Source organism: Scardinius erythrophthalmus (genome assembly GCF_964197995.2).
Source record: "Scardinius erythrophthalmus genome assembly, chromosome: 2".
In the NCBI taxonomy this organism is placed as follows: domain Eukaryota; kingdom Metazoa; phylum Chordata; class Actinopteri; order Cypriniformes; family Leuciscidae; genus Scardinius; species Scardinius erythrophthalmus.
Window position 1 is genome coordinate 67,820,210 of NC_138222.1, and position 16,849 is coordinate 67,837,058.

General features: G+C 37.9%; 2 protein-coding genes across 2 annotated transcripts; both read left to right on the forward strand.

Moving 5' to 3' along the window:
- Nucleotides 1-2,341: 2,341 nt before the first annotated feature.
- On the forward strand, nt 2,342-5,432 carry LOC308705954 (C-type mannose receptor 2-like; the record flags this gene model as incomplete). Its single annotated transcript, XM_081391278.1, has 4 exons — nt 2,342-2,378; nt 2,470-2,826; nt 4,529-4,912; nt 5,077-5,432. The coding sequence occupies 4 exons, from the start codon at nt 2,342-2,344 to the stop codon at nt 5,430-5,432; spliced, it is 1,134 nt and encodes a 377-aa protein (XP_081247404.1).
- A 367-nt stretch (nt 5,433-5,799) lies between these two features.
- On the forward strand, nt 5,800-16,051 carry LOC308705964 (C-type mannose receptor 2-like; the record flags this gene model as incomplete). Its single annotated transcript, XM_081391288.1, has 6 exons — nt 5,800-5,958; nt 6,742-6,847; nt 7,677-7,715; nt 7,808-8,164; nt 13,439-13,792; nt 15,684-16,051. 6 exons carry the CDS (start codon nt 5,800-5,802, stop codon nt 16,049-16,051), a joined length of 1,383 nt encoding a protein of 460 aa, XP_081247414.1.
- Between the last annotated feature and the right edge of the window lie 798 nt (nt 16,052-16,849).

Sequence of the window (16,849 nt, forward strand, 5' to 3'; positions counted from 1 at the left end):
GCTGGTACCCTCTGACGTCAGAGTGTACCACAACTTCCAATAGGAAAATTCAACTGCAGTAGCCACTGTTCAACCTGAAGAGGGCAGCACTCAGACGTTTTTACACCATATTTAGTAAAATTAAAATACTTTAAACACAAATGTCAAAAAAATTACTTGAATCAATGAACAGCACTAATAAAGCCCCATTCTTACAGATCATTAACTAAAAAAAGTTGGTCTAGGGTTTAGTTACCCTTTAAGCTAAGCTAACAGGCTCTTGCTCTGTGGAGAAAGCTGAGTAGTAGGCTAACCACGATGGCGAAAGGTAGTTTTGAAGATGATATGGCAGAAGGGGATTTTGAAGATCTGGTGCGTGAATCCGATGCTCGTGGCTGCCTCTACGAGCCACAATACAGCGATGAACAGATGCGGATGATGGAGGAACAAGAGGCGGCCGGAGCAGCTGCGGATTAGGAGTGGCCTCATAGGGCAGCGAAGCAAGTGCATTCTGGGAGTTGTTGTCTTTCATCCACATGTGCCAAAAATACATTTTCTGGATTTTCTCAGTCTAGAAGGCTCCAACTTCTAAAATAATTTCACATTTCTACTACATAAACGACCCCATTTAAATACACATTCATCTTTCCAGTGGTGAAATATCCCTTTAATAAAACTAACAGATGAATAAGAAAGAATGAGACCATGGAATGTGTCAATAACATGTACAATAACACACTGTTTCTGCTTCTGTTTCACGTCAGAGATGAAAATATTGTCCACCCTGAAAGTCTAAATGTGGACATAAACAAATGAGTGATGAGGATGTGTTAACATGCAAATGTGTTCATGCTCTATAGACTAAGAACAGCAGGAGTATGACACGAAACACAATAAGAATTTTCTAAATAAGACATTCTTAAAAATGTAACAATGTTTTAATGAACACATTCCAGCCAATCACAATCAAGTATTTAGATGGAGGAAATAAAGACTAATTTATTCTGAAACAGCAGAAGATGATGATAATATTTCAGTGGGATAATGAGTCTAATAATCTTTATTAACATTATAAATGGACTTCAGGGGAATGAAAGCGTTCATGTCTTTATCTCGTCTCTGTTGGGAATGTGACGGGTCTCAGCTTTCAGAAGAGGAAAAAAAGAAGCCTATAAATGAGCAAAAACGTTTCTATTTTTTTCACAAAGGAAAAAAGAATTGTCTTCCCCTCCTCTTCATTTTGTCTTTTTTAATGCCCCAAACTCTCTCACTAGTCAAACTCTCTCAATATTCACACTTTAAAGGCTCCCAGTAACCAGTATCACCAGTCTTCACTAATGAACTCAACCCTCATCAATCAGATCATTAGTGGGTTGTTCAGTTCAAACACAAACAGGTAAAAGTGACCAAAAACAGAGAAACTCAAACATGGGGTCTGTCCAAATACCATCACTTGGCCAATAGAGAGTATGTGCACGTAACAGGCTATAAGTGAGCACATTTTACTGGTGCAACCATGAGTATGTGTATTTTGTCATTTGTACAACATTTGCAACTGCTTTTTATCACTTAATTAAAAGCACCATCATTACTAGTAAATTGTGTTACATAGGCACTGCTGTACAGACACTTAGAGGATTATTTAAAAGTGCAAAGCTTTGAAAATCAAAATAAAGCTCTGTAAACACTTGCATTTTTATATCACCATAAGTGTGTCAAATTAGGTCATCAAAAGTTCTACACACACTTGAACACTTGGGCAAATACAAGGAAACATCTATAGTAGACAAATGGTGAAGTGCAAAGATGGCAAGTGTGGATGGACGAGGATGTTAAGATGATCAGTAATATAACACGAGTTATGCAGTCCAGCAATATCATTGAAGCTGCTGTTTAGTTGTGAATGTTCAAATATTAATATAGAATGTTCAAATGATTTTTTTTTTTCCATAAGGTCCATATTATAGACTAATACTGACTGACACAGAAGCCAATATGCAAATAAAGGGAAAGACGAGGGTGGACAAATACATAAATATAGAGGAAGTAAAATATGAAATAGGGGGTTTCAGAGAAATAAACATGATGTGATGAGCTGAATGAGGGATGAGAGCAGATATAATAATAGCGTAGTGTAAATCTGCAGACAGAAACATCAGACTCAGGACAGAAACACACGACCTCTAAAGTAAGAACATGTTCATTCTTCAAACACAATTACACTTTCAGATGTTAATATTGTCTCAATGATTGCTAAACTGCAATTAATTATATTATATTTTATTAATTAATTATTTATTTTTAATTACATGATCATGATTTCCTCATATTTGGGATTTTTCTCTGTGTTTCTTCTTCAGAAATGGACCAAACTCTATATTTGATTCTTCTTCTCATTGGTGAGTGTGTTTGTTGTATTATTTATGGTTTATAGTTTCATCAGGTTTGACCCTGTTATGAAAAGCATTAAATCAAAGCTCTCTTTCACAGCTCTCTGCTCCGTATCTGAATGTGTTCAGCGTCAGTATCACTTTATAAACGTGTTGAAGACCTGGACTGAAGCTCAGAGATTCTGCAGAGAGAATTACACAGATCTGGCCACCGTTGACAACATGAACGACATGAACGAGCTGAAGAAGAGTGTGAATGATGGAGGTGTTCAATATATCTGGATTGGACTGCAGAAGACGGGTGTTGATAAATGGCAGTGGTCTTCAGGTGAACCTGCGCTCTATCTGAACTGGGGATCTGGACAACCTGATGGTGGAGATTATTGTGGAATGATGTCAAATGGACAATGGGAGGATTTGTCATGTAGTGAAACTCTTCGTTTCATCTGCAACAACAGTGAGTGCAGCTACTTACAATTACAACAACCGTTCATGCACCATATACCAAATATAACGGCTCCAGAACGTTTTCTACAAACACACACAGCATTAATTTATAAATTAAATTTCCGAGAGGCTAGCAATATGAAGCTAGCTTTGAAAGCATGAGATCCCACTCTCCCTTCAGAGTCTCCAAACCCACGGCTCCTTTAAAACACAAGAACACACACAGCAGAGTCGGCTAAGCATCAAGAGAGACAGTGTTAAATTACCTCATGACTCAAAGCACATAACATTACAATAATAATTGTAAACAGCATATGGAGCTCTAGTCCTGACTGCTGTAGATTCATTTCGGCGTTGACATAGAAACACATGAATCCGAGTCTGAGGACGTGAACAGCTCCTGGTAGAGTTTGTCATCTCATAATTACGGTTCCTCATGGTGTGAGCGCAGCAGGAGCTCGTTGTTTTGGTTCAGGAGGAACTGTAAAAGACACTGTGTGTGTTTGTGGCGCTCAGTGACTGTGTGTTTCTGCAAAGCCTTACAGAACGCGCTGTTGATGTGTGACGTCTGCACAGAAGGTGCATATGCCATGATTTATCAAAATTAAAACACAAAGAATACAATCAGGTAGTTTCAGGTGGTTCTCGAATCTGATCAATATTTTCACAGTAACCTCATTGTAACTGTTTCACCGCTTGTATCCCTCCGCTTGCGCCGACTGTCATGGCAGTCGAGCAAATCCACCATATTTTAAATAAGACATATATAGCAAGAGAGTTCAAATGTTAATTTCCTATGTTTTCTCAGAGTTGCCCTCTCTTCCAGTCCTTCCAGTTTCTCCAGTCTTACAGTTTTTATAAATATATTAAAATGCAATTCAATATAGTTTAATGCACTTCAAATAAGCATGTTGGGAATACAAATGTATTATAAACATACTACTTTCAAGTATATTTTTAATACACTTAATACTACGTCTTTTTTTACCTGGGGTAGTTATTTTCATGTTTTGCTTTTGGATTTATTATAAAATAGCTGTAATAACAAATTATTCATTCTAATAAAATAATGCATTAAATACTTTTAAATATTTTTAGATTTAAATATTCAAAAAAAAAAAAAAAAAAAAAAAAGATTCAAATAGGCCGATTCAAATTTTAAAACACTGCTTTAAAAAGTGCACATGAAAAAAAGTGTGCTTTAAAAAATGACCTTTTAAGCTGCTAAAATTTCCCAGACTTGTTTTCTTATTCTCGTCTATGTTGCTGCAGGTCTATGAATATCTCAAATCTCAAATTAATATCAAATTTAATTAATATCAAATATCAAATTAACAGCGTGATGTAATAATGTCAATGTAATATTAGTCCATTAAAATAAAATCAAGCATCAAAATACACTCCAAATTACTAATATACAGTACAAGTAAATATTTTAGTGGACTAATTAATTAACATATTTAGGTGCAGTGTAACATCATACTCTGTCTGCCGTTTCTCTCTTCAGGCTCTTAATCAGTATTCTGAAGAAGAAACATAATGGACAAAAAGAAAGTACTTTAAAATCATCATAATGTTCAGAAATATACTTCATGTCTTCCATTGCTGCTCTTGTTCACATCCAAACCATAAAGCAGCGTAAGAATAATGAACAAACTGATTCATGAAACAGTTTTTTATTTTTATTTATTGTTTTGATTCTTTTTTTAAAGCGAACACAGGACTCTTCTTTGTCAATCAGAAGAAGAACTGGAGAGCCGCTCAGAGTTACTGCAGACAGAATCACACTGATCTGGTCAGTGTGAGGAACCAGAATGAGAATCAACAGGTTAAGGATTTCATTAGTGGTCTTCAGTTATCAGGATCATGGATCGTGAATACTATTCTTCAGTTATGGGGATCAGAGATCTGGATTGGTCTGTTCAGAGACTCATGGCAGTGGTCAGATCAGAGTGACTCCTCTTTCAGATACTGGAAGACTGGTGAACCTAATAATGCTGAAGGTGTTGAAAACTGTACAGTGATCAGACCAAACGCTCAGGGTCAATGGCATGACATCTCTTGCAACCACCAATTTCCTTTTGTGTGTCATGAAGGTGAGCAGATCCTCACAAACACACACAATCCATCCATCACCTCCAGATATCTTAAAGTTCATGCTACATGTCTGACATGACAGATTCCTCCACAGTGTTTGTTCTGCATGTTGTTTTTGATCAGTCTCTCTCTAGTTTTTGCTTGTGGTTTGTTTTGTGTCCAGATAAACTGATTCTGATCAACGAGACTCTGACGTGGCCTGAAGCTCTGAGATACTGCAGACAGAATTATACGGATCTGGTCTCGGTTCATTCAGTCGAGATGCAGGAGGAGGTGATGAATGTGGTTAAACGTGCGTCTACTGAGGCGGTGTGGTTGGGTTTACGTCACTCCTGTATTTTGGGCATCTGGTACTGGGTGAGTGGAGAGACCGTGTGCTATCATAACTGGGCTCCAGGAGAGGAGAACTGTGTGTCTGGAGTGAGATCTGGAGCAGTTCAGTCTGGAGGAGATCAGCGCTGGATCAGCCGTCCTGAACACGACAAACTCAACTTCATCTGCAGCAGATCTGAGGAGTGAAGGATGTGTTTGTGTTCTTACATAACTGGCGAATGTTTTAATCATCAGATAATGTGCTTATATCAGTACAATGAAATTAATTTCTGTAATTTAAAAGTATCTTATGAGTCTTTTTACTATCAATGTAATGTTCTTTGGGTATTTAAAATACTAATGTGCACTATATGTTTTAAAGACCCCATCACATCAGCATGAGTTTTTATTTGTGACTGTTCAGTCAAACATACTTACTGTTAAATAGAAAGTAGAAGATCATGATTCGAGGATGTGGCTCAAAGCATATTGACTGTTTAAAATAAAAGCAAAGCACAAGCTCGTTCTGCATGTTTTTAACCCACCCATAGGGGGATCTCACTCACAGAATGATATGGCAGAAGGGGATTTTGAAGATCTGGTGGGCGAATCCGATGCTCGTGGCTGCCTGTACGAGCCACAATACAGCGATGAACAGATGCGGATGATGGAGGAACAAGAGGCGGCCGGAGCAGCTGCGGCTCAGGAGTGGCCTCGAAGTGCAGCGAAGCAAGTGCATTCTGGGAGTTGTTGTCTTTCATCCACATGTGCCAAAAATACATTTTCTGGATTTTCTCAGTCTAGAAGGCACCAACTTCTAAAATAATTTCACATGTCTACTACATAAATGATACACATTCATCTTTCTAGTGGAGAAATATCCCTTTAATAAAACTAACAGATGAATAAGAAAGAATGAGACCGTGGAATGTGTCAATAACATGTACAATAACACACTGTTTCTGCAGAGATGTAAATATTGTCCACCCTGAACGTCTAAATGTGGACCTAAACAAATGAGTGATGAGGATGTCTTTACATGCAAATGTGTTCATGCTCTATAAACTAAGAACAGCAGGAGTATGACACGAAACACAATAAGAATTTTCTAAATGAGACTAATTCTTAAAAATGTAACAATGTTTTAATGAACACATTCCAGCCAATCACAATCAAGTATTTAGATGGAGGAAATAAAGATGGAGTCTAATAATCTTTACTAACATTATAAATGGACTTCAGGGGAATGAAAGCTTTCATGTCTTTATCTCGTCTCTGTTGTGAATGTGACGGGTCTCAGCTTTCAGAAGAGGGGAAAAGAAGCCTATATACGAGCAAAAACATTTCTATTTTTTTCCCAAAGAAAAAAGAATTGTCTTCCCCTCCTCTTCATTTTGTCTTTTTTAATGCCCCAAACTCTCTCACTAGTCAAACTCTCTCAATATTCACACTTTAAAGGCTATCAGTAACCAGTATCTCCAGTCTTCACTACTGAACTCAACCCTTCTCTGTTCAGGTCAAACAGCAACAGATAAAAGTGGCCCAAAACAGAGAAACTCAAACATGGGGTCTGTCCAAATACACTTGGCCACTAGAGAGTATGTGCAAGCTACAGGAAATAAGTGAGCACATTTTACTGGTGCAACCATGAGTATGTGTATTTTGTCATTTGTACAACATTTGCAACTGCTTTTTATCACTTAATTAAAAGCACCATCATTACTAGTAAATTGTGTTACATAGGCACTGCTGTACAGACACTTAGAGGATTATTTAAAAGTGCAAAGCTTTGAAAATCAAAATAAAGCTCTGTAAACACTTGCATTTTTATATCACCATAAGTGTGTCAAATTAGGTCATCAAAAGTTCTACACACACTTGAACACTTGGGCCAAATACAAGGAAACATCTATAGTAGACAAATGGTGAAGTGCAAAGATGGCAAGTGTGGATGGACGACGATTTCAAGATGATCAGGGATGAAACACGAGTTATGCAGTCCAGCAATATCATTGAAGCTGTGTTTAGTTGTGAATGTCCAAATAATCTTTTGATTCCATAAGGTCCATATTATAGACTAATACTGACTGACACAGAAGCCAATATGCAAATAAAGGGAAAGACGAGGGTGGACAAATACACAAATATAGAGGAAGTAAAATATTCAGAGAAATAAACATGATGTGATGAGCTGAATGAGGGATGAGAGCAGATATAATAATAGCGTAGTGTAAATCTGCAGACAGAAACATCAGACTCAGGACAGAAACACACGACCTCTAAAGTAAGAACATGTTCATTCTTCAAACACAATTAGACTTTCAGATGGTAATATTGTCTCAATGATTGCGAAAACTGCTATTTTTTTATTAATTAATTATTTAATTGATTTTTTAATAACATGATCATGATTTCCTCATATTTGAGATTTTTAATGTGTTTCTTCCTCAGAAATGGACCAAACTCTATATTTGATTCTTCTTCTCATTGGTGAGTGTGTTTGTTGTATTATTTATGGTTTATAGTTTCATCAGGTTTGACCCTGTTATGAAAAGCATTAAATCAAACGCTCTCTTTCACAGCTCTCTGCTCCGTATCTGAATGTGTTCAGCGTCAGTATCACTTTATAAACGTGTTGAAGAACTGGACTGAAGCTCAGAGATTCTGCAGAGAGAATTACACAGATCTGGCCACCGTTGACAACATGAACGACATGAACGAGCTGAAGAAGAGTGTGAATGATGGAGGTGATCAGTTTGTCTGGATTGGGCTGAAGAAGACGAGTGTTGATAAATGGCAGTGGTCTTCAGGTGAACCTGCGCTCTATCTGCACTGGAAACCTGGACAACCTGAAGGCAGAGATTATTGTGGAATGATGTCAAATGGACAATGGGAGGATTTGCCATGTAATGATAATCGTCATTTCATCTGCAACAAAAGTAAGTGCAACTATTTAAAATTACAACAACCGTTCATTTATAGATGCACCATATACCAAATATGACAGCTTCAGAAAATGTTCTACTAACACAAACAGTATTATGTTCTAAATTAAGGGTAGGGTAGGCATTTTTCGGAGAGGCTAGCAATATCAAGCTAGCTTTGAAAGCATTCAAGAGCGTCTCCAAACCCACGGCTGCCTCAAAACACATGAACACACATAGCAAACAAAGCATCACGAGAGACGGTGTTAAATTACCGCATGTCTCAAACCACATAATCAAATGTAGTTCTTTTCATGATTTGCTTTTGGATTTATTATAAAATAGCTATAATAACAAATCATTAATGCTAATAAAATAATGCATTAAATACTTTTAAATATTTTTAGATTTAATTAAAAAAATCAAAAAGGTAGATTTGTAAACATTGCTTTAAAATGGACACGTGAAAAAAGAGTGCTTTATAAAATTATCTTTAAAGCTTCTAAAATGACCCAGACAACACAGATCTGTTTTCTTCTTCTGGTCTGTGTTGCTGTGGGTCTATACGTCTGCATTTACACTACAGCACTAAATGCACAGGTTTATTTTGACAAATGTTTTTTCCAGTCCGACGCTACGGTTATCACTGTCAATCACTGCAATTTCAGGAGTGACTGAGGAACAGTGTAGCGGATTCACACCCGTAATTATATATATTTTTTTCTTGGCAATTTGGCTGCAGTTTTCATAATCTATGCTTTGCCTATCCAGTTACTCAAAGTCCATTCCATTTCTGGCCTCGCTCCCTGTGTGTGTGTGTGTGTGTGTGTGTGTGTGTGTGTGTGTGTGTGTGTGTGTGCAGGTCCGGCCCGAGGCATAAGCGAACTAAGCGGCTGCTTGGGGCCCCCTCGCCACCAGGGGGCCCCAAGCGAGTTTTTTTTTGTTTTGTTTTTTGTTTTTAACATATTAATTAAATTAAACAAGTGACATAAATGAATAAATGAATTAATAATTCAAGACAAGAAAATACTGATTTCATGATCAATATACCTGCCTACAACTGCTGCTGTGTCTGCCAGTGTTTGAGTCATGCGCATAACCTCGCGTGCATAGACAATTTGTGCGCACAGTCACGGTAATGTTAAGCCATGTCACAAAAATTTGATTTGATCAATGATTTATCCTTTAAATTTAATGATATTCAGAACAGAACAAGAATAAAAAAAATAACTATAAACAAGCCAAAACGAAATAATTTAAAGCGAAAGTGAAAGCGGCGTTGGGCTCACGTATCTCTCTCATTAGAATCAAAATATTTCAACATTCGCGATGGATTTGGATGGTAAACTATTCTTTATTATAGGCTTCTTTGTACTTCACCCACGTTCCAATATCGAGGGGAAAAATCATTCTCTTCACATGCGCAAAAATGTGCTTGGAAACATCACAGTGGAGCGGTGCTAAATGGTACGAATTGTAGGCTACTGACTATTTAAACAGAGCAGTGTAATTTTTATGTTAGGTTGACTATTTTATTATTATATTTTATTACGGCTATAACGAACAGGCTGCGATGTGAAGATTGCAATGCTGGAATATGTTGTGTGTGTGTGTGTGTGTGTGTGTGTGTGTGTGTGTGTGTGTGTGTGTGTGTGTGTGTGTGTGTGTGAGGCGCGGGCGCGATCGAACAGTGGAAACATAAAAACATAGTCTGTCAACATCATTCAAACTGCAAAGTGTTGCAAAACGTTTGAGGATATTTTGCAAATAATTTTTTTAATATGTTTTGTGACTATTTGTTTTCAGAAGTTTCAAAGAGTTAGTAAAAGAGTAAAGAAAAAGTTAAAACATTTTTATTTAAGTATCTATTTTTTATTAAGTATTTATTTTGTATTGATACATAACCTCATTGTATTAATTTATAATGTAACATTATAGAGTGACATTTGTGTCAATAATCGTCAAGCACAGGTGACTCCGCGTGGTGGGAGGGGGCCCCCAAATCAAATTCTGCTTAGGGCCCCCAAAAGGCTCGGGCCGGCACTGCGTGTGTGTGTCAGAGGTGGGACAAAGTCATTGTGTTGCAAGTCACAAGTAAGTCTCAAGTCTTTGCCCTTGAGTCCCAAGTCAAGTCGAGTCAAAGATGAGGCAAGTCCCGAGTCGAGTCAAAAGTCAAAGCTAACAAGTCTCAAGTCGAGTCCAAAGTCCTACCATTTTAGTTTAGAGTCATTTCAAGTCCTCTTACCACAGAAATAAAATGTATACAAATCATGTATGTCTGTAAGATTTGTATTTATTTAAAGGAGCTGTATGTAAGAAATCTATTTCAATTAATCATAAAATTGCCCTGATGTGTCACTAGACATTAAGAAATCATGTTCATTTCAAATACTTATATCACTGACAACAGTAGTATGGCTAGGATATTGTCATTTAAAAAGTGGACTTGCAGCCCTCAACTGATGTTGATGTTGTCATTTTGTGTTTTGGCCTGAGCGCCGCCCTCCACCTATCGACCAATCACAAAGTCAGTAGTGTTTCGGGATCCGGGTTGCCAGCTTTGCTCTAACCTAACCTACCCTAACTCTAGTCGGATAAAAATGTCTAACGTTACTAAATCAAAAAGACCTCGTTATAATTCAGAAATTCGTTGTGACAAAGTCCGAAATAAAACCAGAATTTGTATAGGAGATGCTTTTGAAAGATGGAGGCGGCTGAAAACGGAGAAGAATTTGAACACAGACGCCAACGTTGCTAATTTTCTCCTAGACAGGTAAGATTCATCTATGCTTGGCTAACTTGTACTGGATGTCAATGGACATTTCATATATTCATGACAGTCGAACAAAGTTATGCGTGTTCAAGCAACGTAACGTTAGCTCACATGGACGTATGCATTTGCAATGCATTATAGGAGCCCGTTTCTCTGTCATTATGCTGAGACGCTGATGAAAACATTATCACGACCATTATGGCAATTTGAAACGTAATTGAGACAAGCCTAACTTTACCTCAGAAAAAATTATTCGTCATGTTCTTCACGTATATCGTGGACTAAGTTACACATGCTGCAAGTTGACCTGTATGACCATTGCTAATGTAATTTAGTTACTCTAACAATATTTTCTGATGGGACTGAAAACAACCCTGTGATAGCCATTGGTGATATTGAATTTGTCCCGTGTTATAATTTTCTGTGGCAAATGTTTATTCTGTTTTTAGCCTATAATATGACAAAAACTTTAGCACTTGTAAATCAAGGTTTTTTTTTTTTCGTATTGAAAAATAAGGAAGTATTATTTTGTTGTTTAAGTCTATATGTTTTTTGTTTTCTTTTACTATTATCCTTTTTTTTTCCTCAGATTTTTTTTGAATTGTAATTGTATTTATATGTTCAAAATAAAGAAATCAAATCAATTTAAATATCAAATCAAAAACGCTTATCTCTTCAGCTATTATGGCCCCAGCACCTCAACAATTAGTACATTTTTTAAATAAGTAATTACTCATCAAAATATCTCTCATAAAGCATAAACACAATTAACAGAAAAAAAAACTTACTGTGTACGTCTCGTCGTATGGCCATTGGAAGCTCATTGAAGCAGCCTACGTTTCTGCTGAATCCTGCAGCTTATCTGGCAACCTCGAGTCAGGGGGGAGGGGGAGGGGATACACGGCTCTACAGTATTTTTAAAGTGATTGCAGTACCAGTTTTGGCCACAATCCTACATACGGTACCTTTAAACCTCTTTTTATACAATGACATTAATCAAATACAGTAAAAAACAGAAAACTTAATTTTCACAAAAAATTTCACATGAATTTATTTCTTCTGCTGAACAGGAAGGAAGATATTTAGAAGAATGGAGGGGGGGTGCAATTGTGATGAAATTATTAATAATTGTGATGTAATTTTAAAAATAACACAAATTAAATATAATGCGTTTTTTTTAATTATAATAACAACTTTATTTAATGATATAGGTAAAAATACAATAAACATGCAATATAGTACACATATTTAGCAAAATACTCTCTATAGCTCTTTTTTTTCCTAGCCAACTAACGTGCCTATATTATGGTCATTAAATGCTTTCCTGAGGTAAATGTTATGTGACATAATTGTTCTCCAACTGTTTTATTGACCCCTTTGATTGATGGGTCGATATTATGTATGAGGAATATACATTTCGGTAAGTTGTACTTTATATTTAAACAGTGTTCATTCGTGTTTAACGTTATTTACTATCAGCCAGAGATGATCGGTTCACGTGCCGCTAGGGATCTGTCGTGTCACATTTACAAGCGCCAAAACGGTATTTATTGTCTGAATTTCGTAATAAAAGTGACAGAATCTGAGAGCAGAGATTTTTTTTATATAATAAGTAACCTGCTCTGTCTTGCTGTCGGTCTCCGTGTCCTCTTTGCTTCGCGTTTTTTCTGTGCGTGAGAAAATGGATGTGTGGCGTGAGAGCGTGTGAAAAGAATGCGTGAGAGTTGGCAGCTATGTAGCAGCTAGTAAGTTATGGTACATCCAATAAGGTGCTTAGCATTCGTTCAAATTCGTAGCATGCGTTGTGCTTGTTGCGCTTCATTGGTTGTCTTGCAATGTGCCTTAGATGCTGTCGAATCAAAACAACGTGGGACTACAGTGATTGGATGTCGTGCAGGCAGCGCGCGTGCTCTCTGCATGCATACAGGTGGTGCACATTTTTTCCTCAGATGCAGATAAACAGAGCGGCGCGGCCGTGTGAACATTTTTTCCCCAGTTTTCATGGAAAGTAGCAAGTCTTCTCGAGTCAAAAGGCGCAAGTCCAAGTGAAGTCACGAGTCATTGATGTTAAAGTCCAAGTCGAGTTGCAAGTCTTTGTACATTTTGTCGAGTCGAGTCTGAAGTCATCAAATTCATGACTCGAGTCCACACCTCTGGTGTGTGTGTGTGTGTGTGTGTGTGTGTGTGTGTGTGTGTGTGTGTGTGTGTGTGTGTGTGTGTGTGTGTGTGTGTGTGTGTGTGTGTGTGTGTGTGTGTTTGTGTGTGTGTTTAAGTTTCCTGTGAAATACAGTACTTCCATATTAATTGCAAATTTTTCCGTACAGTTATTATCAGCATGAGAATTTGAGTAAATGTATCTGTGTAAAAGGTAGAGGATGATGCCCTTTAGAACAATGTGCATTTATGTTTAAAATGTAACATTTTCAATGTAATGGAAACATGTTTCTAAAAACCATAAAACAGCACAAATGAACACTGATTTATGAAACAGTTTTTTAAACTGTTTTTTCTTAAAGCGAACACAGGACTCGTCTTTGTCAATCAGACGAAGAACTGGACAGACGCTCAGAGTTACTGCAGACAGAATCACACTGATCTGGTCAGTGTGAGGAACCAGGATGAGAATCAACAGGTTACGGATTTCATTAGTGGTCTTCAGTTATCTGCATCATGGATCTGGATCGGTCTGTTCAGAGTCAGAGACTCATGGCAGTGGTCAGATCAGAGTGACTCCTCTTTCAGATACTGGAAGACTGGTGAACCTAATAATAGTGGAGGTGATGAAAACTGTACTGTTATCAAACACAACGATCAGGGTCAATGGCATGACATCTCTTGCAACAACCAATTTCCTTTTGTGTGTCATGAAGGTGAGCAGATCCTCACAAACACACACAATCCATCCATCACCTCCAGATATCTTAAAGGGATAGTTCACCCAAAAATGAAAATTCTGTCATTAATTTCTCACCCTCATTTCGTTCCAAACCCGTATGATTGTGTGCTAAAAAAAACAAAATAACAACTTTATTCAACATTTTCTTCTCTTCCGCATCAGTCTCCGACACGCGTTCACGAGAGCCTTATAACCTTATGTCTAAGGTTAAGCCACTGAAGTCACATGGACTATTTTAACGATGTTGTAAGAATTGATTTTCCTGCTAAGACAAAAGCTGAGATAAAACTCACCCTACAATAAAGCAATGAAACGCACCCTGGACAGAAGATCGCAAAGAAAGAGCACAGGGCATTGTCCAGAGTTTGTGTTGTCCAAACTTTTCTCCTTCCTTATCTCTGCATCCCTCTCTCCCTCTCCCTCCTCCCTCCTCTCTCCCTGAGTCAAGTCACCAGAAGTTCACTGAGATTGTCTATATAACACATATGATGTATGCTGTGAATCTATTGTTTTGTCCTTTTCATGTTTGGTATTATTGTAAAATGGTCTTAATTTCATTGCAGTCATTGGTTTAATGAGAAAGATTGAGAACTTAGGAGAATCCTGTTCTCCTCTCTGAGTGATGTCTCTTCAAGATATCTCCCGAAACCAGGTGTTACCCCCTGGGGTACATGAACTGACCCAAAACTACTCTAAACAATATTGGTATAACCCTTTTGTTCTGGTCTGGGGATTTAAGGGGAAGCAGAGCAGTCTTTTGGGAGCCTGTAACCAGGAAAACCCCCGTACAGTGATGTTTCAGTGTTCTCCTGCTGGAACACACTCACACACCACTGTGTGTCTCTGTCAGGAATGCATTGCTTTCTTTTAGTCATCTTTGAGTAATTGATGTCATGTATTTATTATTTCTGAATTGGCTTTTAATCATTTACTTGTGTAATTGGTATGATACATTTTTACCTGACAAATAAAATGTTATATTTGATTTATTCTGCATTATTCTGAAATCATTATTCCTAGTAGATGAATGTGTAGTCTGGTGTTTCTGCAAATCTCTACCAGGATAGATCAAACCGAAGGCACTAATGAATGGAGCATGGGGCACATCATTAAGGAGACCTTCTGATTACTGACTTAGCACGTTGCATATTGCGACTATTACAAAATTACACCTTTTGTTATGAGTCAGCAGTGAGTGGCCGCTTAGGGTAAAATAGTTTGCACTGCACCCTCTGACTATTTCAGGACTGGCTAGTTTGTGATCGTGAGCGCACATTCGCGACATGACGTCTCAAAGCAACACTGGGTCCTTAATGAACGAATAATTGAAAATATGGGATACTCACAGTAATCAAATATCTAAATTAAGTCAGTATCAATATTTATGACTATTTTCTAAAAAGAAACACGGTCGAAATTTGATTATCATTTGAAATTGGAGTCAGATTAAGCGTAGAGCTAAAGTAATATTGAAACTAAATTCTAATAAATTAAGCGACCTTCACTGAAGCGCTGAAATGGGTGGTCCTTACAATGTTTTTCCTACCTTTTTTTTGGGCCTTCAGAGCATTAATTAAATTGCTGTCAATGGACAGCACCCATCCCCCCAACCCCCAACCCGAACCCAACCCCCCCACCCCCATCGGATTTCTTCAAAAATATCTTAATTTGTGTTCTAAAGATGAATGAGGGTCTTTTGGGTTTGGAACGACATGAGTAATTAATGACAGAATTTTTTGGGTGAACTAACCCTTAAAGTTCACGCTACATGTCTGACATGACAGATTCCTCCACAGTGTTTGTTCTGCATGTTGTTTTTGATCAGTCTCTCTCTAGTTTTTGCTTGTGGTTTGTTTTGTGTCCAGATAAACTGATTCTGATCAACGAGACTCTGACGTGGCCTGAAGCTCTGAGATACTGCAGACAGAATTATACGGATCTGGTCTCGGTTCATTCAGTCGAGATGCAGCGTCGTGTGATGAATGTGGTTAAACGTGCGTCTACTGAGGCGGTGTGGTTGGGTTTACGTCACTCCTGCACTGTGGGCCTCTGGTTCTGGGTGAGCGGAGAGACCGTGTGCTATCAGAACTGGGCTCCAGAGAACGGCACAGGAGAGGAGGACTGTGAGTCTGGAGTGAGATCTGGAGCAGTTCAGTCTGGAGGAGACCAGCGCTGGATCAGCCGTCCTGAACACGACAAACTCAACTTCATCTGCAGCAGATCTGAGGAGTGAAGGATGTGTGTTTGTGTTGTTCTTAAGCAAAAGATTTTTTAACTGACAAACACTTTTTTTGTTTTAATCATCAGATAATGTGCTTATATCAGTACAATTAAATTAATTTCTGTAATTTAAAGGGGACCTATTATGCAAAATTCACTTTTGCATGCTGTTTGGACATAAATGTGTGTTGGCAGTGTGTGTACACAACCACCCAATAGTGATAAAAATCCACTCACTCCTTTTTTATTAATCCCCATAAATCATCAGCACTGTCTCCCAACGACCTGTCTTCAGAATGCAGCTTTAGTGACGTCACTAAAACAGGCCCCGCCCACGAGTGTTGACAGACACTGCCGTTTAACATAGACCCGCCCTGATCGAGTTCACAGCCATAGATGAGAATGTCTCCCAAGCGTTGTAGGTGTTGTGTGGCTGGATGTATTAATCCACATAGCTCTCTCTCTCTCTATTTACTCCCTAAATCTGAGGCAGCCGCTGAAGATGAGGAGGAATTATTTTGTTTTCAAAGAAAATGCTCCCTCAACTCTACCGAAATTCATTTATGTACTTACGCACTTCTTATACTGTGTTTACTCAGCTCTTACGGTGATTTTGTGGAGTAAAACTGACGCTTCATCTTTTGTGTGATGTACAATAAACTTTATTAAACTCATCAGTATATGTTTAATCATCATTCGGACCTGGTCCGAAACAGCAGACTTGTAGGCTATTAATAGTGGATACATACAAGCAGATGACAAATACGTTATACCCGTAATTAAACTAAACTATACCTGTTGCATCTCCATA